Source organism: Vigna angularis, chromosome 8, assembly GCF_016808095.1.
Source record: "Vigna angularis cultivar LongXiaoDou No.4 chromosome 8, ASM1680809v1, whole genome shotgun sequence".
NCBI lineage: Eukaryota > Viridiplantae > Streptophyta > Magnoliopsida > Fabales > Fabaceae > Vigna > Vigna angularis.
Window position 1 is genome coordinate 8,262,913 of NC_068977.1, and position 22,532 is coordinate 8,285,444.

The window sequence follows — 22,532 nt, forward strand, 5'->3', positions numbered from 1 at the left end:
CGGCCTTAGTCAATCAACAGGTTTTCCTACAAAGATTAAGGTAAATAATGATTAGAGGTATTGGGCCGAGATTGGACCGTAATTAAGGTTTTACTAATCTTAAGCCCATGTCGAAAACTATAAATATAGGTAAAAGATAAGAGGTAGGTGATCGCATTTACTATGCATTTATTACCATCACGTTGAACTCCCGTACGGACAGTTAACTAACTTAAGCATTAGAGAACTTTTGGCAGGTACACCTCCGAACGGTGGAACAAAGAGAAGGACTAAGAGAGCAGCTACCGAGCGACATCTTAGGAGAAATTGTGTAGGTGGTTGAAGTGACTTGACCTCACATCCGAAACACCCTGGTTGGTTTGTCACGACTATTAGCCCGGGTCGGCTCGTCTCGACCTTAAGCCTGGGACGACCCCTCTTGACCTTTGGACTAAGTCGACCTGTCTCAAACTTCAATTAGGTTTTACACGTTTCGACCTTGCTTTTGGGGCGACCCAACTCGACCTTCAGCTCGGGCTGACCCATCTCGACCTTTGGCTTGAGCTTACCAGTCTAAAGCTACAACCTGAGTTGACCCTATTTGACCTTTCATCTGGCCTGACCCGACTCAACCTTTATTCTGACCCATCTTGACTCATGGACAAGGTCAGCCCATCTCGACCTTCGACCAGGAGATGTCCGTCTTGACCTTTAAACAAGGTTGAGTCGTCTCGTCCTTTGTCTTGGGTAGGCCGTTTGTACCTTCTGATCAGACCGACCTGACTCGATCTTCAACCTGGGACAAACCGACTCGACCTTCTACTTGTCTTGACCTTTGAACAAGGTCGACCAATCTCAACCTTTAGTCTGATCTGGGTTGTCTCGACCTTTAATCTGGATCAACCCATCTCAATCTTTAACCCAGACTGACCCTCTTTGACCTCATGTTTGTGTCAGCTCGAGTAGGCCTTCTGCTTGGAGTGATCTAGTTCGACCTTGTGTTTGATCTGTCTTACTTTTGATCTGGTTCAATTCATCTCGACCTTTAGCCTAACCTAACTAAAAATTTATATTTAAGATTTAATTTGAATATTTAGATTTTTTATATTTGAAAATTTAGACTCAATGGAGATTCAATAAAAATTTATAAAATGTAGATTATCCATACTTAATAAAATAAATTATAAATGAATTGAATTAAAAAAATGAATTTTTAATGGATTGACTTCGATAAAAATTAGATCAAAGTGGATTGTTCCCCATCTCTAATTCATTATTTTATTTATTTTTCTATTTTTATCATTATAATCTTTCCAACACAGCATTTCATTCCAGAGAAGGGACAGTATTGGATAATGTCCTATCACGTGATTGAATTTCAAAAAAGAGAGCGAACACGTGAGACCTCCAATTTAAACCAAAAACAAAACAAATCACAGCAGCCGATCCCCACTCTCACTCGCGTTGGTTATGTTCTTCCATTCCCGTTCTTCGTCCTGAGAAAATAAAAAAGAAAATTGAACTTTGCTAAGCAAACCATGGAAGCCATACTTGTGGATTGCGTGCAGAAGAGTCTTCGCCATTTCCTGCACTCCAACGCCATCTTCATCTCGCAGCGTCTTTGTGCTCAGTTTCCCTCCGAGGTGGTGTTTCGCTGCATTTTCTCTTCTTTTCAGGACTACGCTGAACTATTTTTCGTAGTTCTTGTTTGGTTTCTTAGAAAATTATTGTACAAAACCTAGACGGAAAAAAAAATTAGTTGCTAAAGCCTACGAACCTGATGAGCTTCAATTGTTTTTTTGACTCTTTTTTCTTATTTTGTTGCGTTTGCCTGTGCTTCGAGATCGATGGCTTCGGTTAGGGTTTCTTTAGCTGTTCAATTTGATTAGTTTGTGAAAGTTTTTTGTTTGATTCGATTCGTTTGTGGAAGTTTCTCAAAGAGTATTGTTGTCCTGAGAGATTTTGATTTGCTTTTATTTTAATTTTGTTGCGTTAATAGAGTGATTTAATTCAGGTTTGAAGTTTCCTTGAGTGTTTGATAGGTTTCTTTAGAGTGATAAACATGGGTGGTCTTTGTGGGTTCAAAATTTGGAGTGAGTTTGTGCCGTGTCACTGGAAGAGGGATACTTGTAGTTTGTAAGCCCTATAGACACTAGTTAAAAGAGTTTTTTTTTACTGGAAATATAGTTTTTTTTTTTCAGTAAAGAAGCTCTAAAAAGGTTTTCTAGTTTTTTTTTTATCGTAGCCTGGCTTTAGAAATTTTGGCACTGACTTTTATTCACGCTAGAGACTCCTAAAGTTTGGTATTAATTTAGAAGCTCAGTAAGGTCTACAATGTGTGACCTCTGTTGGTGATGCCTATTCAGCAAGTATGTCGTTCCTGCCATTCGGGAGTGGTGCCAATTGTGCCTTTGCTAGAATCATGGGAAGGTTCTAGAGACTATTATACTTCTCATGAATTCTACGTGCTTCTAGCATTTTCCTTTTGCTAGATTCACAGGAAGGTCGTAGAGACCATTATACTGGGCCCGCAAGGGAAGGGCTCAACAATTCTTCATGTTCTTATATCATTTTCCCATTAGCAATGCGTGAGTGTTTTGTCAACAGTTATGTCATATTGGTTTTGCAAGTATTGGTCATCTGTGAGACCAAGAAGGAGAGGCTAATTGGCTGCACCCTCAGACAGTCACAAGCGAGACTTGGTTAGTTGGCCAATAGATGTTGGTCGGGTGGTGTACATACAGCCTCTGAAGAGCTAAGCGTAAGAGCTGTACGCGACTACTTAGTTTGACTGTTTGACTTGCAATGGTTGCTTGTGTAACATGAAGGTTTTTTGCAGAATTTAAGCTTAAGTTTAGGGCTAGATAATGGTTTGATCTGTTGACAAGAAAAATCCCTTGTTACCCTGAACATAATGCAACCTGCTGTTAATTATCTTCATTTTCAGCAAATGTGAATCATGCAGATCTGTTGGAAAGAAGATGTCCATATTTAAGATTTGATATTATATGTTTTATTATTAACTTACACATGTTGGTGAAGTTTTTCTGAATTGATATGTATGATGTATAGTCATCTGTTGTACTTGTAGCTAAGGTACATGTGTTTTTGTATGTGTCTCTTAGGTTCTGTTCACTTGAATAGATTTGAGGGAGAGTGATTGAACGGATTTGAGAGGATTTGAAAATAATTTTTTTTATTGTTTATTTGAGTGGATTTGGAGGTAGGGGAGAGTGAATTTGGAAGTAAATTTTTTTAATCTGTCACATCAATCAAATCCTACACTAATTCTCACAAACGTTGCTTCCAAATTCACTCTTACTTACCTCCAAATTCACTCAAATAAACAACAAAAAAATTTATCTTCAAATCCACTGAATCACTCTCCCTCAAATCCATTCAAGTGAACAAAGGGTTAAAGAGGTAGAAATTAAGGTTAACTCAACCTTACAAAACTAGCTTAGTAAAGTGAGGTTGCACTCACCTATATGTTATAATTTGATCATATCTCTAGACGATGTGGGATTACGTCTTTTCATGTTGAAGACATCAAATGTGGGAATAGAGAGAGGATCTAATAGTGGGTGGCACAATAGGCCTAGTATCTCATTAGGGGATAAGTTGTTAATGGCCTTGATACTATCTTAAAAAAGTGAAATTTAAATCTAACTCAACTTCACAAAATCAACGTGGTTAGGTGAGGTTTGCATCTACTTATATATTATAATTTGATCATATCTCTAGATGATTTAATATCTCCAATGGTGCCTTTGATCCTTGTGTTGGAATATACCTAGTTAACATCTTTGTACCCTTATAACATTGTTAACTATTACTTGCTCATGAAGTTTGTTTGCACCCTTTATTTGGCAATTTATTAAGTTCACATCACTTGCTAAAGGACATTTTTTTAACTTTCTTCGTCAGTGTTTGGTAATTGTGTTTGTTTAATGCAGACAAATTTGCAATTGTTAGCTGGCTGTTATTTGCAGAGCAATCAAGCTTATTGTGCATACCATATCTTAAAGGGTATTTTTCCCCTTTATTTAGTTAGTTATTTACGTTTAAGTCAGTTTTGGAGCTATGTCCTATTATTTTTAAATATCATATCACCACCCTTTCTTTCGCCAATTTAATTGGCTTCTAATATAATGTTTCACTTCCTTTACTTGCTGTCATTTTGTAGCAGTGCTTCTTATTATTTATCTTGACACGTTATTTTTCCTATTTATTACTCGAAGGCTCCCAAATGGCTCAGTCACGGTACTTGTTTGCGATATCATGCTTTCATATGGATCTTCTTACTGAAGCTGAAGCAGCATTATGTCCTATCAACGACCCTAGTGCAGAGGTATAAAACACAGTTTAGAATGTATTTTAGATTAATGGTTATCTCCTAATTATTAAATTATAAAAATAAATAGGTGGCCATATTGTATTCGCCCAAGAATTTTAAATTTATTATCTTTCATATTCTGCATATAATGATCTTCTCTCATACCTTCTCATAGCAAGAAGCCTTCTGGTATTGGGGTCCATTAGATTTTTTATCGTTGTTATTCAACTGTGTACTATAAGTCTAGTTTGCTACTATTGATTCATTTTTCACATAAGTTGACATATCCCTTCTGTTTCAAGTTGCTTTTCACTATAGTTTGTTGGTGCATTTTCTGGGAGAAGGTTAATGATTTTGTTAATTACGTTTTTCTTACTATGTAGGTTCCAAATGGTGCAGCTGGTCATTATCTATTAGGGCTCATTTACAGGTTGCTGAACTGTCTTCATATCAATGTTGACTGCCCCTCCGCCCCAATATATATATATATATATATATATATATATATATATATATATATATATATATATTCTTTGATAATTATAAATTAAATAATCTAACTAATTTTGCAAAATCACATAACATATACTCAACAATGACACCAAATTAGTGTTGTTGTTCTTAACAATTTGAACTTTTCGTTGGTATGTACAAGAAGCTAAGAAGAGTTGTACTTATATGATCTTCCCTTGAACATAGTGATGAATAGCGGGCTATAGTGGTATACAGTGCAGAGCAAACAGTTGTGACCAAACAATGGCCCTAGCATTCTAGCTACACTTAATAATTTCACATAGGATTCTATAATATTTAGATAATCTCGCTTCTCCCTATTGGCGCATCCCTTTGTCAAATGGTTGCATGTTTACATCACAGCGTTGGTTTCCATTTTGGTGGTTGATTCCCATCAAGTATTTGGTATGTTCAGTGAATATTTGGTCCTCTGTGACTGGTTTCCATCGAATTGTCTTTAAATGCCTGTCTTGGCTTTAGTTCATACTATTTTCATATCTATATTCCCTTTAATAATTAGTCTACCTTTTCAGATGCACTGACAGAAGGAAAAGTGCCATACAACATTTCAAGCAGGCACTGTCAATGGATCCTCTAATGTGGGTTGCATATGAGGAGTTGTGTATATTAGGTAATGTGAGATGATAGCACTTGAATCCCAATGACAGAGCATACTTGATGAAGCAATTGGCACAACCTACTAGTTTAAATTGCTGCTTGCTTAATTTTAAAATGCATTTTTCCCATTTCCAAGAAATTATTTTTAACTTTAAAAAAATAAGAAAGCTAACACAGTCATTTTAAGCAGTATGGTATGGTAATGAGGTACTTATTGTTTATACATTTTGTTTTGGTAATGGAGCGCCAGACACACTTTATTGTCATGGTTTTCATGTGCTAGATGAAAAAACTCAACAGTAATGGGCCTTAAAAAAAATTCTTCCTTACTATACTGCTTATGACATAACAAATGCTGAATCTGTCAAGTGACTTAATGGAAAGATGACATGGCCAGAAACCAGTGCAAATTGATTACTAAATGACTGTTTTCTAGTGTAAATCTTATAAATGTTCTTTTCTTATTCTCTCATTCGTCATTATTATCATTACACTATTTTCTAGGTGCTGCTGAAGAAGCAAGTATAGTTTTTGGTGAAGCAGCTGCTTTTTGCATACAAAAGGAATACCCGGATTGTTCAACCTCTCCAAACTCTCATATGTCACCTGAAGATAGCAATGAAGTTGCTCCCAGATCTTGTATTCCGGAAGAAGGGAATCCAAGGCAACTCAAACAAATGCAAGGTCTCAAGGATATTGCTGCATATCATCATGGAGCATCTATATTAGGAGGAGCTACTTGTCAATCTATTAATAGTGGTTCATCTAACATGTCATTTTATAGCACCCCATCTCCAATGGTTGCACAGGTGACTCTAGTTTTATATTATGTATGCCTATTAATGTGTTTTAAAAATTGTGAAAAGCTATATATCCAGACATGGATAAAGCCATCTCTTTTTTCTTTAGTTTATAAATTGATAATGCAGGTTCATTGGTCAATTACATGTTATGTTATCGTTTTTTGCAGTTGTCAGGGGTTGCTCCACCCCCATTGTGTAGGAATGTCATGCCAAATTGTCAAAATCTTACTACACTTAGTGTTGACAGTTCTCCTAAGTCAATAGTCAATTCTCCTATTCAAGCCCCTCGAAGAAAGTTTGTGGGTGAAGGAAAGTTACGAAAGGTTGGTTCTATACTTCAACCTATAGTTGCATCATTGGTAGGTAAACATGCCAGCAGTCTCGGATTTTCTCTTTAATCTATAGTAAACCATGGCAGTATTGGGTAGATTATTTTTTCTTGTTTTGGCATTTGTTAGTGATCTAGATTTATTCAGATTGTTGACATCATAATTCAAGTTAGCATTTTTTTTTTATATCAGGAATGGCATTTTTTCTATTAGCATTGTTTGACATCAATTTTGTTTCTATCTGATAATGATGTTATGGGTATCTGAGTTTACCTTTTTAATTCAGGTTACCAATTACCATTGATTCTCATTTATATGGTTGCAACATTGCTACTCAATTTTCTGCATTGACTCAACTATAGTTATTTTGCATTATGTTCTTTGTGGATTTTTATTTGGTGCTATACATTTTAGATGAATAGTTGAATATATTTTCCATACTATTTTGTGTGAGTTCGATGGCATTTATTTTGTTGAGTAACTTATTTTGCATGATTGTAATATTATGCACACTCAGTTGACTTGACTTTTCAAAACTGTGTTAGAAGTCCCACATCGACTAGTGATAAAGCTAGTTTAGAGTATATAAGTGGGTGCAAACCTTATTTTACAAGCCGGTATTATAGGATTGAGTTAGGTTTAAAGTGTATTTAATCTAGTATGAAAGTCATTGTTAGAGTCTATGCTAGCGAAATTTGTTTATTTGGCATATTGTTCAACCCTCTATCTATTAGGCCACTATTGGACCACTCTTTAATGTTTAGTTCCACTCACAAGATGATATATCTCAATGTGAGGGGGTGTTGGAAGTCTCACATGGATTAGTGATAAGGCTAGTTTAGAGTATATAAGTGAGTGAACCTCACCTTACAAGTCAGTTTTGTGGGATTGAGTTAGGCTTAAAGTCTACCTCTTAACACAGACGATATGATAAATCTCTCATTTTTCATTACTCCTTTTTTTCCTAAACTAAATATATATTGTTACAGATTTCAGGTAGATTATTTTCTGATTCTGGTCCTCGACGTAGTTCAAGGCTCTCTAGTAGTGAAAGTGTAAACGCAAATGCTAATTCAGCTGTTGTATCTGGAAATGGAAATAATAATTCTTATAAGGGAGGTTCAAAGCTAAACCATGTGGCATTTCGTGCCATGGCAATTCGTAAAGGGCAGTCATGGGCCAACGAAAACATTGATGAAGGTGATGAATGTTTATATATCCCACTACTCTAGTCTATAAGCTTATTCTTTTATCTGGAAATGTTTCCATTAACAAATAGTTGAGTTGCAATCTTAGGGAAATCATTCCCTTGTACAAGTTGCATCTCAGCTGACAATGTTAGATTTCTTGTCGGTTTCTTCTGTGCCATAGACTTTCGAAGGACTTCAGAAGGAAAGTTCATATAATTTGATTTTCTTGCCATCTCCTTTGTCTAAAGTGCTGAGTCAGATAGAAATACTAATCCATTGCTAGGTATCAGCATAATATGTTGAACTACTATATTAACTTGAAGATTTGCATATCCATTTATGATTATGATTAATTCATTTATTTTCTTATGGTGCTTACTGCCTAAAAGTTTCCTTGTTTCAAATTCTAAATGATTTCCATTTTCTAATTTTAGGGATTCGTAGTGATGTTCCAGATTATTCCTTAAATAATACATCTACAAATTCTTGTTCATCTCCTGATGTTGAAGCCAAAACATATGAGCAAGAAGCAGCAACTTTTCATATTGGCAGGCAAGTAACAAGTGATTCTAAGATCATCACTGGCGCTTCAGAAATATTAACCCTTCTAAGAGTTCTTGGTGAAGGCTATAGACTTTCCTGTTTATATAGGAGCCAGGTAATTAATTAATTTTTTCTCGGGAAAATCCAGATATTTAGGTTATTGCAATTAGGGATTTAAAATTGGAAATAAAATGGGGAAAATACCTTGTCCCAAGTTACATTTGTTTCCTAAATATCTTTTTGTGGAAGAGCAGGATGCGCTGGATACCTATCTGAAACTTCCACAGAAGCATTACAACACTGGTTGGGTTCTTTCTCAGGTAATTTTGGTAGCCCGATGCATTTTGGTATTTATTTGGATTTGTCATGCTTATTTTGTTTTATTCCAATTTTTGTTCAGTGAACGTACAAATTTTGTTCTATATAGTACTTGATTATTTTGCACTTCATTGAAAGAATATCTTATCTGCCCTTAGTTACATTTCTCCACTTTCCTCGCTAATAAAAAGATTGTATTTTCTGTATATGAAGCCTTGTCTGAGGTCCTAGCCTCAAATCGAAATTAATCTCACTATCCACTTGTTAACTAATCTTTTACTACTTTGCGCCCTAATTCAATGAATATAAGATGTGAAGAAAATAAAATCTTTGTCAACTTTGGATGAGACTATAAATATAGAAATAAAAACAAAGAACTAGAAAAAAAGCCCAATCAAATTAAATTTCAGATCCTAAATTAAATCTCAGCACAAAAGTTTTGTTTGCTTGTGAGTTGTTCAGGCTTCAAGCCTGGAAGACCCTTGAGTCAGGGTTACTTTAAATGTAAAAGTTGTTACTAGGCTTCCTCCTGAAAGACGACAATAGATTAATCTTTTTGGATAGACAATAAGATAGTGGGTGGGAGAGACCAAGGGAAGTCAAGACTACGAACTAAAAAGCAAACAACAATTTGGTGTTGTTCATATATTTCAGAAACATGTCTGACATGGCACTTATTTGACACAGTTAGATGTCCACTATTTGTTTTGGAAGTGGCTTACTAAATGGAAAGTGTTGGGATGTTGATAAGTATCAGGATGCTGTAAACTTTGGACCGTAATATATGTAATGAAGTAAAAGTTACTTTCCTTGAATTTTCAATTTTATGTTAAGCACCGACAAAGTAATATCTTAACGGCCTCCTACTGGTCTGTCACCACATATATAACACTTACACCATGAAACAAAACTGCCTCGTAGAATTTGGCTTATCAGTGCTTCTTTGTACGGAAACAATCTTGTCTTCAAGGCTAAAATGAGAAAAACTATCCTTTCCAGCATAGTGGTTGAATTTGGTTTTATTAATTCAACTCGTTTGAAATCTCCTCCTTACGTGAGCATGTTTTAATGCAGGTTGGAAAAGCATACTTTGAGCTAGTTGATTACTTAGAAGCTGATTGTGCCTTTAGTCTTGCTCGTCAGATTACACCCTATAGTTTGGAAGGAATGGATATACACTCAACAGTCCTTTATGTGAGTTAAAATATATTTTCTTTGTTAAAAGCAAATCATTTTTCCATTTGCATTTTGATTTGGACGTTTGGTCCTTTCAACCAATAAAGTCTCTTGACAGGAAGAGATACTTAATCAATAATCTTTTGCTGCCCTTGCTCTGTGCTCCTATTCTAATGTTATACCTAGAATGTGTTTGAAGCTATGATTTCTCTGATGTTACATAGATAGTAAAACGATTCCTTTTTTAACGGTTGTCTTCTACAAAATTACAAAAGGAAACTTGGATGTGGGGCACCTGGAATATCCTTGTATTTCTTTAGCTTCTTCCTTCCGCATAAAGTTTAAATTTTTAAATGATTACTGGATGTTTGCCTGACAAAATGACTTATATCTGCTGCAGCATTTAAAGGAAGATATGAAGCTAAGTTACCTGGCTCAGGAATTGATTTCAACTGATCGCTTAGCTCCTCAATCTTGGTAGTGTTACATTGAACTTTATTTTAATTGTGTAACAATTCAGTTTTTCTACTCAATTATTCTTATGCCATTTTTATGCACTACTCTCTTCTTTCCAGATTGCTTAAAATTATATTTACCATGTGTGCTCGTGTGAGTGAGTGCGCATATGTGCACATGCTGTGAGCCAAACACTAGACATTTTTTGTGTATTTTGGTTTTCTAGAGCTATTTGCTTGTGAAGCTGATAGGTACCCAGAATTACTGAGAATTCCAAGATAGGTTCTTGGATGTTTTATTAGAAACAGAACTGTCCCACCAATGTGGTAAGAACAGATAACAACCAAGTACAACACTCAAGGTCTTCTGAGAGGGCCTGTCTCTCCTAACTTCCTTTTTCAAACAACTAAAAAAACTCCCTACAAAAACCTAACATAGACTATTTATAATAGTATGTTATACAATACAACTGCAGGAGGTTATAACTACCTACTTCCTTTATTTCTTCTAGCAGCGAAAATGGTTTGTAGGCATTATTGTTGCGCTGAACAGTGGGAGGTCCTCCTTTTTTATGTTACTCTAACCTTTTCTTCCACCATTTGACTCATCATCATTAACTCAGCAAGATTTCTGGCTTTATGCAACTTAACCTCAGCCTTGATTTCCTCCTTCAACCCATTCAAGAAGATGCCTACCAAATAATCCTGCTGAATCCCCTTCAAGAACCCAGCATATTATTCAAATTGATCAATATAATCTTCCACTAAACCTGTTTGTTTCTAGCCAATCAGAATTTCAAAGGGGATTTGAAGCATTGTTGGTTGAAACCTGCGTACAACAACCACCTTGAAGAATGCTTCCCACGTAGGGGATTTGGATTGCAGGTTTCCCACCACTGAAACCAAAATCCAATTTAAGGCTTTCCCTTCTAAAGCAACTATGGCTGCCTACATTCTTTCCTCCTCACTCACTTCTTTCAATCGGAAATATCTTTCCAGTCTATTAGTCCAACCATATGTCTTCTCTCCTACAAAAACAGGGATGTCCAGGTTTCTCCATTTTGAGGAAGACAATGTTGTACTTCTGTTAGGATATAGGGTGGTAAGGGTATAATGGGTAATGGGTTTAGGATAGAAGGAGGAGGAATTGTATAAATAGTACTCTATTATGTTGTTAGAGGGGATTATTGAAGATTATTTTGTAAATCTGGACATTGGCCAGAAGAGGGGGATTAGGCCTCCATTAGGGTTAAGAGGGGGATTAGGCCTCCATTAGGGTTAAGAGGGGGATTAGTCCTCCATTAACACTACCAGTGTACTTTGTTCTCAATATCAATACAGAAATCCATTCTTTCTTTGTTCTTTTGATTACTGTGAGCGTTGATAGTTAGGTTTCCAACCTAGGAACCTAACAAATTGGTCTGACCTGTCGGATTGAGAAGCAGAGCGCTGCCGTATCAACATGAGAATTGCCAGATCGAGAAGCTGCCAGATACTTTTGAGAAAGAACGGTGAGATGGAGGGGAGAAATGAGGGATGCTTGAACGTGGTGGAGAGCCGGCTAGACGCGGTGGAGATTGCAATAGACGGATTAAAGGTCGAAACCGCGACATTGAAACAAGATTTGGCGACCATCTGCCAAGATCTTCAAGAAGTGATGTGATTATATGGGGGACGACACCGCACTCAAGGGGAACAGTTTGGCGGCAGTCAGGCGCCTGTGACCGCCAATAAGAGTATGAGACGCGAGGACGAAATTGGGGGCGGAGAAGGTGAGCGGTTCAATGGGAGGAAGAGGGTGGAGTTGCCTGTGTTTGAAGGATTAGATCCATTGAACTGGATCAATTGGGCGGAGCGATTCTTCGAATTATATGGAGTAGCAGAAGAGGTGAAGGTATGATTGGCGTATGTGAGCATGGAGGGGAGCGCTGGCTACTGGGTCAAAGCTTGGAAGGAGAAAGCCAAGAATCGTTCATGGGATGGTTTGAAGGAAGCCTTGGTGATAAGGTTTGGAACCATTTTGAGCGGTTGATGGCATTAAGACAGACGGCGACGGTGGACGAGTATGTACAATACTTCAAGATATTGGTGGGTCGAACGAAGAGGGTGCCGGACGAGCAGCTATTAGGATATTTTCTTGCGGGATTGAAAGAGGACATCAGGAATCAAGTCCGACAGCATGACCCGTAGGAATGGATGGTGGCCATGCGGATCGTAAGGGATGTTGAGGAGTTCCAGAGAGTCGCCGAACGGTTCGAGGACAAGTGCTATAGCCCATGCCTATCGGTAGTTGCCGAGCAGTCCGAGGCGATAGAAGACCAGTCGTTTTGGGGACGAACGAGCAGTGAGGTGACACGGTCCAAAGCCGATCGATATAGTCCAGGCCGATTGGGAGTGGCCGAGCGGTCCGAGGACAATCACCATGGTAACAGGGTTCAACCAAACGGTATCAACAGGAGAAGACGAGCGATAACATGGGCCAATCACCCAGGTCGATCGGAAGCCGCCGAGAAGGTGGGGTCAATATGGAACACCCTGAGTCTGCCTTACTCAGAATTCAAAAAACGGAGAGAGGAGGGAAGGTGTGTCAGGTTTGGGGGACCGTTCGGTCAAGGCCATCAATGCCCAGAAAGGAATCTAGGGATGGTTATTTTGGGGGAGGATGAAGAGGTGGAGACTGAGGGAGCTGAGACATAATTAGACCGGAAGCAGATGGAGTTGTCCGCTTTCTCGGCTGGAGGCCTCACTCAGCCAAAAACGATGAAGCCGCACGGTTTGATAGAGGGCCGAACGAGTTTGATTAATTTCATAGGCAAGGGTCTGGTAGAGGAATTGGGCTTAGCCATGGAGGATACCCAACCGTACTAGGTGAGATTGGGGGATGAGCAGAGGAGGAAAACCAACACAAACTGAACGGTTGAAGGCAGGGGGAAGGAACCGAACGGTAGAAAAGCATGGGAAAGCAAGCCGAGCGGTATAAAGATAGGGAGAAGAGAACCGAACGGTAAAAGAAGTTATTTTCCAGGGAAGAAAAAGATGCTCCTCACCTTCAAGGAAATAATGAAGACATGAAAATGGTCCCATAAATTCGGTCTCTCAATTCGACCACCACCCAAGCCTCTTGGCCCCGAAGAGTACCGAACGGTAAGGAAATGGGAAGAAGAGTACCAAAGGGAATGGAGTACGAACGATAGGAGAATAAGAGTGAAGCACTGAACGGTGTTTATACTAATACCGAACGGTAGCTGCAAGGGGGGGATGGAGTGAAGGGCCGAAGATGAATTAAAAGGGCGGGGAAGTTTGTTAGGTTGCTAGGGGGAGAGAGAGATAACAAGATGATGAAGAGGAGCCAAGAGACCAAGCTTTTCGGTTCCAACCTTGAGGACAAGGTTGTTCTGCAACGGAGTGTAATGTTAGGATATAGGGTGGTAAGGGTATAATGGGTAATGGGTTTAGGATAGAAGGAGGAGGAATTGTATAAATAGTACTCTATTATGTTGTCAGGGGGGATTATTGAAGATTATTTTGTAAATCTGGACATTGGCTAGAAGAGGGGGATTAAGCCTCCGTTAGGGTTAAGAGGGGGATTAGGCCTCCATTAACACTATCAGTGTACTTTGTTCTCAATATCAATACAGAAATCCATTCTTTCTTTGTTCTTTTGATTACTGTGAGCGTTGATAGTTAGGTTTCCAACCCAGGAACCTAATAACTTCTCTCTTCCTCCCAACGTGACCCATTGCCTGCATTCATCACTGAAATAGTTTCACCCTTGTTTGTGCTGCAAGACACCGTTTCTACCAACACGGTGAACCCTCTAATCATGTCTTCCAAATGCTAGAATCGCTCATGATTTTGATTTCCCTGTCTCTCATGATCTTGCATGAATTCTTGCATCATCTTTTCCACAACATCTGATCTGGATTCCATTCTTGTATTCATCATGCTCCACACTTCTTCCACAGGACCAAGCTCTGAATACCAGTTGATTGGCACCCAGAATTACTGAGAATTCCAAGACAGATTCTTGGATGTTTTATTAGAAACAGAACTGTCCCACCAATGTGGTAAGAACATATAAAAACCAAGTACAGCACTCAAGGTCTTTCAAGAATACTTGTCTCTCCTAACTTCCTTTTTCAAACAACCAAAAAAACTCCCTACAAAAACCTAACATAGACTATTTATAATAGTCTGTTATACAATACAACTGCAGGAGGTTATAACTACCTACTTTCTTTATTTCTTCTAGCATAGACCTTGCCACTAAACCTATCAGAAGCTGATTAGAATATTACCGTACTGTTGCACCAAGGAATGTTATTTTGGCAAATTGAAAGTTCGAGAGTAGAAAGCCCACTCCCTGCTATATTTGGCTGTTCTGTTCTAATTATTGTCACTAATCCTGGTTTATCTTTTGTATTGAATACTATGGCAGGTGTGCCATGGGTAATTGCTACAGCCTGCAGAAAGATCATGAAACTGCACTGAGGAGCTTTCAACGAGCTGTTCAACTAAATCCCAGATTTGCATATGCTCACACCCTTTGTGGACATGAGTATGAACATTAGTCTTACATTTATGATTCACGTGTCCAAACATGGTTTAACAACTTTTCATGCTCTCGTGAGTCATGATTCACTGTTCTTTGCAGGTATGTCGCACTAGAAGATTTTGAAAATGGGATTAAGTCCTACCAGAGTGCACTCATGGTTGATTCAAGGCACTATAAGGCATGGTATGGACTTGGAATGCTATATCTTCGCCAAGAGAAGCTTGAGTTCTCTGAACATCATTTCCGTATGGCCTTCCAAATCAACCCACGATCTTCTGTTATACTGTCATACCTTGGAACTGCTTTGCATGCTTTAAAGGTTAATAATCTCTTGCCACTCTTGGTGTAGTAGTACAGACTACTATTGCATTTGTCTTATGTTCGCGTTTCTGTATCCGGTATTCTGAAATTATACTTATGTGGTCTGTCAGAGAAGCTGGGAAGCACTGGCCATAATGGAGAAAGCTATCTTAGCAGATAAGAAAAATCCACTTCCCATGTATCAAAAGGCCAGCATACTCATCAGCTTAGAAAAATTTGACGAGGCTTTGGATGTCCTAGAGGAGCTGAAAGAGTGTGCTCCTCGTGAAAGTAGTGTCTATGCTTTGATGGGCAATATCTATAGAAGGCGTAACATGCATGAAAGAGCAATGTTTCATTATGGTGTTGCTTTGGATTTGAAACCATCTGCAACAGATGCTGCTGTCATTAAGGTGAACTTGCCTTGTAACAGAGTTACAACAATCCTTTACTACTAAATGCGTTTACAATTTTTATAAATAACTTATCTTCTGCCCTCGGATTAGTTTGCTGAATGTTTAGTTAATTTGTAAAGTAAATGACCAATTTACTTCCTGAAATTGTATTTCACTATTATTTAGTCTATGAAACTAAGCAAAAGTCAAAATTAATCTTGTTTATCATTTTGGTTCTTAGTATGTTCAGGGACTAACATAAAAAAAAAAAAAAAAATTAATTTTAGAGACTTAAAATTTTAGAGACTAATATATAGGAGATACGATTTCAGGAAATAAGTGTTGACCATTTACTGTTAATTTGTATGATCATAGTTGTACATGGAACATACATTGGCTGTTGTCATTATTTATTCTTTTTGAAACAGGCTGCTGTTGAGAAGTTGCATATACCCGATGAGTTCGAAGACGGTTTGTAGCTCTACCTTTAAAGTGCGAGATACAAGATTGAAGCGGCATGAATGCTCAAGTATTCATCCAAACAGTCATCATTCCATCTAATTTTCGGAACTTTTAAACTGCATACAGTTTTGTAGGAAAGTCGAATAGGATTAGAGATATGATGTATCAGAAGTACCAAGAAGCTCCTATACTTGTACAAATAGTTGCATTAGGGAAGATAGGTGTACCATTAGTTTATCCATCCATTTTGTTTATAAATCAACTCTTTAGTCTCATCGCTGGTTTAAATTATTAGAAGCGTCAAATGTCTCATTTTGAATTCAATTTATGATGAGAAATGTTAATAACACGACACACTCTTTGGCTGGTTAAGATTTATTGAAAAATATAAAATTTATTCAATTATGCAGATCACATAAATAGCCTTTCGGCTCCACCTAGGGATAGTAAATATTCTAATTTACAGAAAAAAAAAAGTGTCACCTACAATCGAGGATATTATTTTCTTAATTATAATTATACAATTAATCAGGATATGTGCTCTGCTAATTTATGAAACAAATTCTATCTTGGCTTGTTATCCAAAACTCTTTCACAAGTTGGATTTTAGATGTCTAATACTTAATTTGCAGCCTAAGTTCTTAAGTTTTCATATTGGGCTTTTAACTGTGCCTTGATTAGAATGTGAAGTTTAGGGGCTTGACCTGTGTTTCAACATTACTATTTCACCATCCACATTTTACATGATAAAGTGATGGTGGATTTCTAAATGTTTGGTTTTATACAGACAATAGTATTGTGTGAAGATTCTGGTTTTAGCTCAATAGTAGAAGTACTGATCACGGATCTTCTTCATTAGTTTAAGTGCATTTTTATGGAAGTTTAAGTTAATTATGCTCTATAGACAGAAACTTATATTAACAATTATTATTAACTGAGTTGTTCAATTATAATAACAAAAATCTGATAGTTGAGTGATAGTTTACTGAGAGAGAAACTTCTAAGTTTCAATATCAATTCACAGAGACTTTTTTCTAAAATGTAGTTTGAAGTTCGTTAACACTTCAACCAAACTATGTTACTTCTATGCGTTGTTCTTTCTTATTTTTACATTTATCTTTTCATTGTTTCCTTTGGATATTTTTGTTGTTGCCGCTTATCATTTGATATTATCATAAAAATTCTTGGATATTTTGATACTATCCAGAGTTATAACAAAGGCCTTATATTCCTGTCCTCAAAAGACAGTTTCCAATTGGGTACAGAGTGAGTCTTCACCTCTTTATTAGAGGATTTCTTCCTATACCTTCATGTTTTCTTCCTGCACCTCTATATTAATAGTGAAATAACTAGTTCCCCTTATTAAACAATTGTGTACTCTGATGTTACTTTCAAATTTGTACTACAAATTTTACAATCCAAAATATAATTTATCTATAATTTATCTTCCATGTATTATGGATGGTCCAATCTAGAATATAAATTTAAATTACAAATTATATTCTAAATTTATATTATGAATTATATAATTTAGAATATAAATTTATATTACGAATTGTACAATTTAGAATATAATTTGTATTCCAAATTATATTCCAAATTTACATTATGAATTATATCATCTAGAATGTAAATTTGCATTACGAATAAACATATTAAAAAATATATCATTAACTTGTTATGTAAGAGTAATTCATGGACATACTTTTTAAAAACTTCATGTACAAACTTTCTTTAGGTTCATGTCACCAAATATCGTAATCTATATGATTAAATCTTCAAAAGAACATAAGAAATCTTCTTTCATATGAGTTCTACACTAATACCACAACTCTTGAAACCATATATCCTCACTATGCACTTATAAAGGACTATAACATATCCACAAAGAGCAATAGTACAAAGAGCAATAGTACAAAGGATCACAACACAAGGCAAACATATCTATAATGGGCTACACTATTGAAACATATCATACAATATCACATGCAATATAATTACACATGCATGCATCTCTAAATAGAACAATTGGTATGAATTGTCCCTCATCAAACATTTATCTACCGCTTGATGGACATTGTTGAACATCATTTTAATGCTTGAATTACACTAGTTGTATCACCCAACAAGTTCTAAAATTACTAATTTCACTAATTCATCAATACTTAAGTGACATTGAACATCCGTATAACACTTGAATGTATCATATAATAATGGGGTTAAATATGCTTTTAGTCCCTCAACTACCAAGCGTTTTTGGGTTTAGTTCCTCTTCCAAACTTTGCTTCATTTTCATCCTTCTCCTTAATGAAACTATAATATTTAGTCCTCGAAAACCAACAGTGTTAAATTTTCAGTGAGCTGACTAATGTTGTGTCACGTTTCATGCCATGTGTACATTTAGAAATTGAAATTCTGAAATTGAAAGTTTCCTCCCTTGACCACCCTCTTGTCCTCCTCCACCACCAACCGCAAACCGTGACAGAACCCAATGTAGCAACCCTAAATCGCGCTCCAGAGAAGAAACCCATCCCGCAAATCGCAGCGCTATTGCAAGCTTCGTCTTCCTAGAAACTCTTTGCACACCATGACATCTTCTCCTTTGCGCAACCATCATGAAGCCTTCATTCAACCCCAATTTGCAAACCCTAATAGTATAGGGACAATCTCCATATCGCTTCTCATAGCAACCTGCAAACAAATCAAATCCAGAAACTCAAACAACACCGTTGCAATCGCACAACCAAGACTCAGTGCGATGTATCAACCATATTCATCTTCCTCACCATAAGCCTCAAACCAAGTTCGTTCCTCCTCCTTCATCTCACCCAGAAAAGAAAACCAAACAACAGAGAAATCCACAATTCACGAAACCGAGAATTGCGCCACCACTAATCTCCATCGCGAAGCCCTTTGTCTTCCATCCTTTTTCACACCTTCAGGAGCCTCCAACCTGCAATCAGAAAACAACAACTATGTCGCGAAACCTTGCCTTCACCAGAATAATCACGCCACTGTTATTAGTTCACGCAAGCCTCAACTGGAACCAATGCCTCCATGTTCTTGCGTGACGACACAACCCCCTCAACAACTTTCTAGAAACCCTAATTTTTGGAAACCCTAAACCCTATGCTGAAGAAGTCTAATTCCTACAACAAAGAAAGGTTTCGTTTTTACTTTGTTTTAGTTTTATTTAATTATGATTAATCAACTTATTTGGTTATTATTGTTGTTTGCAGAAGTAGGCTTGTGATAGAGGAGGTGAAGGCAAAAGTGGTGGTGGAGGAGAAAAGAGTGGTGAAGGGAGGAAACTTTCAATTTCAGAATTTCAATTTCTAAGTGTACACATGGCATGAAACGTGACACACCGTTAGTTAGCTCATTGAAAATTTAACATTTAACGTCGTTGGTTTTCGATGACTAAATATTACAATTTCATTAAGGAGAAAAATGAAAATGAAGCAAAGTTTGGAAGAGGAACTAAACCCAAAAACACTTGATAGTTGAGGGACTAAAAACATATTTAACCCTATAAAAATGACTCACTTCTTAAGAATGGTTGGAAAAATATTCCATAACTTAAACAATAATATTCAAGAATGAAACATAAATATAATATATTAATATTTTAACTAAAAAAATTTTAAAAGCACTAATTTTTACTTACAACCATTTTTACCATCATCCATAAATCTCACTTGAATATATTCATTTTCTCAATAATGTATGCATAGATGTACAATCTATTTTCAATACCTCTAGTACTTTTTCACATATATAAACAAAATCTTATTGAATAAAATATAATTTATTCTCTTTACTTTAAGATAGTGTAATTTCTCTTTTCACTTTGATAATCCAATCAAGCCTTTTACATCAAATATCAAACTCTATACCAATAATATATTCTCTTAACAAAATACTTAAAGGTTAAATCATTCTCGAGGTCCCAATTTTTTGTTTGAAATCTTAAATCAACCTTATTTTTGTTCACAAGTGAGTCCTTACTTGTGAAAAAAGATGCAATTGGACCTCTACTGTTAAATTGACTGAACAATATTAAAGATACGTTTTAAACAACAAGGCGAAGTGAGGTTGTATAATACGTTGAGGTGGGGCACTGACATGGATTTTCATATTTTAAACATAAAAAAAATAGTAAAATTTAATTAAAATTATTTGTTCAAGTAAATTAGGGATGTTTTAATTGAAGTTCCATGGTAATAAATTAAGGTTTAGTGATACGATTTAGGGTTGTTTCATGCAAATTGGGGATTGATTGAGTAAAATTAGTTGTCGATAACATAAATTAGAGTTTTGTTGGAGGTATTTGTCGTCATCTTTCAGATGTTCTTGGTTGGAATTGTGAGGTGGTTGGAGACGAATCACGTCGAAGGTGAGTAAATGTTGTATTGTAGTTTTCAGTTTATTCTTCGATGGCTTTTGTCATGAGGGAGAAGGTTTCATACCTTATTACTTTAGGAAGTCAACATATGAAGAAATTTACTCATCAATTATCTATCCTATCAAGAATAACATGTGGGACATTACCATATATCCTAATGTGTTGCCTCCTGCAAAATGAATATTGTCATAAGAAGAAAAGAAGGTTAAAGCAGTGAGAGATGACAAAGGATGAAACAAGAATGATAAAAGGTGGCCTACAAAAAATATATATGTGGGCTATGTAGGGTAGCGGGTCACAACAGAAGTTGTTGCCCCAAAGGAACCCAACAACATGTTATGCACTCCGAGGAAGCACAATATCCTACCCCATCATCTGAAGCAGTTATACCATCAAGACATTAGGGTGAAGGTCAAGCCTAAGAGGGAACGAATTTCAAAAACATGATATTTTTTGAAGTTGAACGTTATCTTAATACTTTTGTAATGGTTGTCTGAACAATTATAATGGTTATCTGAATAATATGTACACTTTGATAAGGTTATTCTGTAATAATTCGGTATTGTACAAAACTTATGTGGTGGATCGAACCTTTTGTTATCTATGTTATCATTTTATTCTGTAATACCATTTTCATTATATGATTTTCATTACACTTATTATGCTATTCTGTAATATCATTTTCATTATACAATTCTCATTAAACCATTTTTATTAAACCATTTTCATTATACCATTTCATTATACCATTTCATTACACCATTTTCATTCAACCATTTTCATTCAACCATTCTCATTATACCATTCTCAATGTTTTTTTAATGTACAAACAATTATAAATTTCTGGAAGTCTTCAATTCATTGAACAACATTATATTCAAGAACACACCAACAATAGATAATGTCAATTGTCCATCCTACACAATGTCAAGTATACATCCTAATATCAAAGAAATTAAATTAATTAACTAAAATAAACAAGATAGCTACAACACATCATGGAGTTGTCATCAACATTGAAACTAAAATTATGTTAATGACACAGAACACAAACCACCCCTATCAACACCTTCATCCAATTTTGAAGAATCAACACAACTTTCTCCAAATTACGTATCATCTTCCTATAAACTTCCATTTCTTTCGTGTTCACGAAACTGTCATCATTTCCTTCGCACTTCACATAGGTACCCCTTTCATCAAACTCATCATCAGTGCATGCGCACCATTTGAAGTAGTTGCAACCAACTTCTTCACTTCCATTTTGTTAAAAAAAAATAAAATCAACAACCACAATGATTGGATATTCCTTTATGTAAAAAAAAATTAACAATAGCTTCTTTCGAAAAATAATAACACAAATACAATAGGTTCCATGTATTTTACCTTGTATTTAAGGCAACCCAAAATTATTTCCCTCGGTTTTTAATAGTTTTCACAGTTCTCAACATTGACTTCTCTTCACAATGACAAATGGGTGAAACATCCAAACTTCTCGATCCTCTACCACCATAAAAACATAGACTACGGTTTTGTTTTCGCCACCCATTACATGTGGAATACGGACATGAACGACATATCGACATACTTATTACTCTAGTAACAAACAAAAAAAGGAACATCAACAATGTCCAACGAAATAAATATCCATCAACAACATCAAAGAAGTAGATAAACGAGGATAAAAAAATTTGTAATACAAGAACAATCACCGACAACATCGTCAAAGAAGAAAAAGTACCAACCTAACCAACAATGTGGCATAAGAACAACGACAAACTCCTTAAGCGCTCTTTAATTAAGAATTCAACGAAATCCCAAAATTTTTATTTTGAAAATAACAAAATTGACCTAACTAACAACCTCACTTCACCGTATCGTTAAAAAAATCACGTCAACGTGTATTTAACATTTTTCAACCAATTTAATAAGAGAGATTCAATTGCATCAATTTTTAATGAATAAAGACTTAACTGAAAACAAAAATAAATCAAAGACTGACTTAATAAATACTTCAAATGATTTAACCTAACAAAAATATATATTAAATCTTAATAAAAAATTTCGTTAACTCAACTTAATCTTCACAGTTGTATTATGTCATAACAAAATACTCAAATTATATTTTAATATACAAAGTATTAAAATAAGAAAA

The 22,532-nt window shown here is 36.0% G+C and overlaps 1 protein-coding gene across 1 annotated transcript; it reads left to right on the plus strand.

Moving 5' to 3' along the window:
* Positions 1 to 1,385: 1,385 nt before the first annotated feature.
* Positions 1,386 to 16,344, plus strand: LOC108345979 (cell division cycle protein 27 homolog B). Its single transcript, XM_017584862.2, has 16 exons — positions 1,386 to 1,622; positions 3,936 to 4,008; positions 4,221 to 4,330; positions 4,699 to 4,745; positions 5,362 to 5,459; positions 5,951 to 6,255; positions 6,417 to 6,572; positions 7,568 to 7,778; positions 8,203 to 8,426; positions 8,566 to 8,631; positions 9,704 to 9,823; positions 10,206 to 10,282; positions 14,699 to 14,818; positions 14,915 to 15,134; positions 15,247 to 15,528; positions 15,939 to 16,344. The coding sequence occupies exons 1-16, from the start codon at positions 1,518 to 1,520 to the stop codon at positions 15,987 to 15,989; spliced, it is 2,265 nt and encodes a 754-aa protein (XP_017440351.2). The 5' UTR covers positions 1,386 to 1,517; the 3' UTR covers positions 15,990 to 16,344.
* Positions 16,345 to 22,532: the final 6,188 nt, after the last annotated feature.

What these genes read in the sequence shown, in the direction of transcription:
- LOC108345979 (XM_017584862.2), top strand. Translation starts at nt 1,518, where the DNA reads ATGGAAGCCATACTTGTGGATTGCGTGCAGAAGAGTCTTCGCCATTTC. An exon ending in GTGCTCAGTTTCCCTCCGAG is followed by an intron (nt 1,623 to 3,935) that starts GTGGTGTTTCGC and finishes TGTTTAATGCAG; the next exon opens with ACAAATTTGCAATTGTTAGC. An exon ending in CCTGTTTATATAGGAGCCAG is followed by an intron (nt 8,427 to 8,565) that starts GTAATTAATTAA and finishes GTGGAAGAGCAG; the next exon opens with GATGCGCTGGATACCTATCT.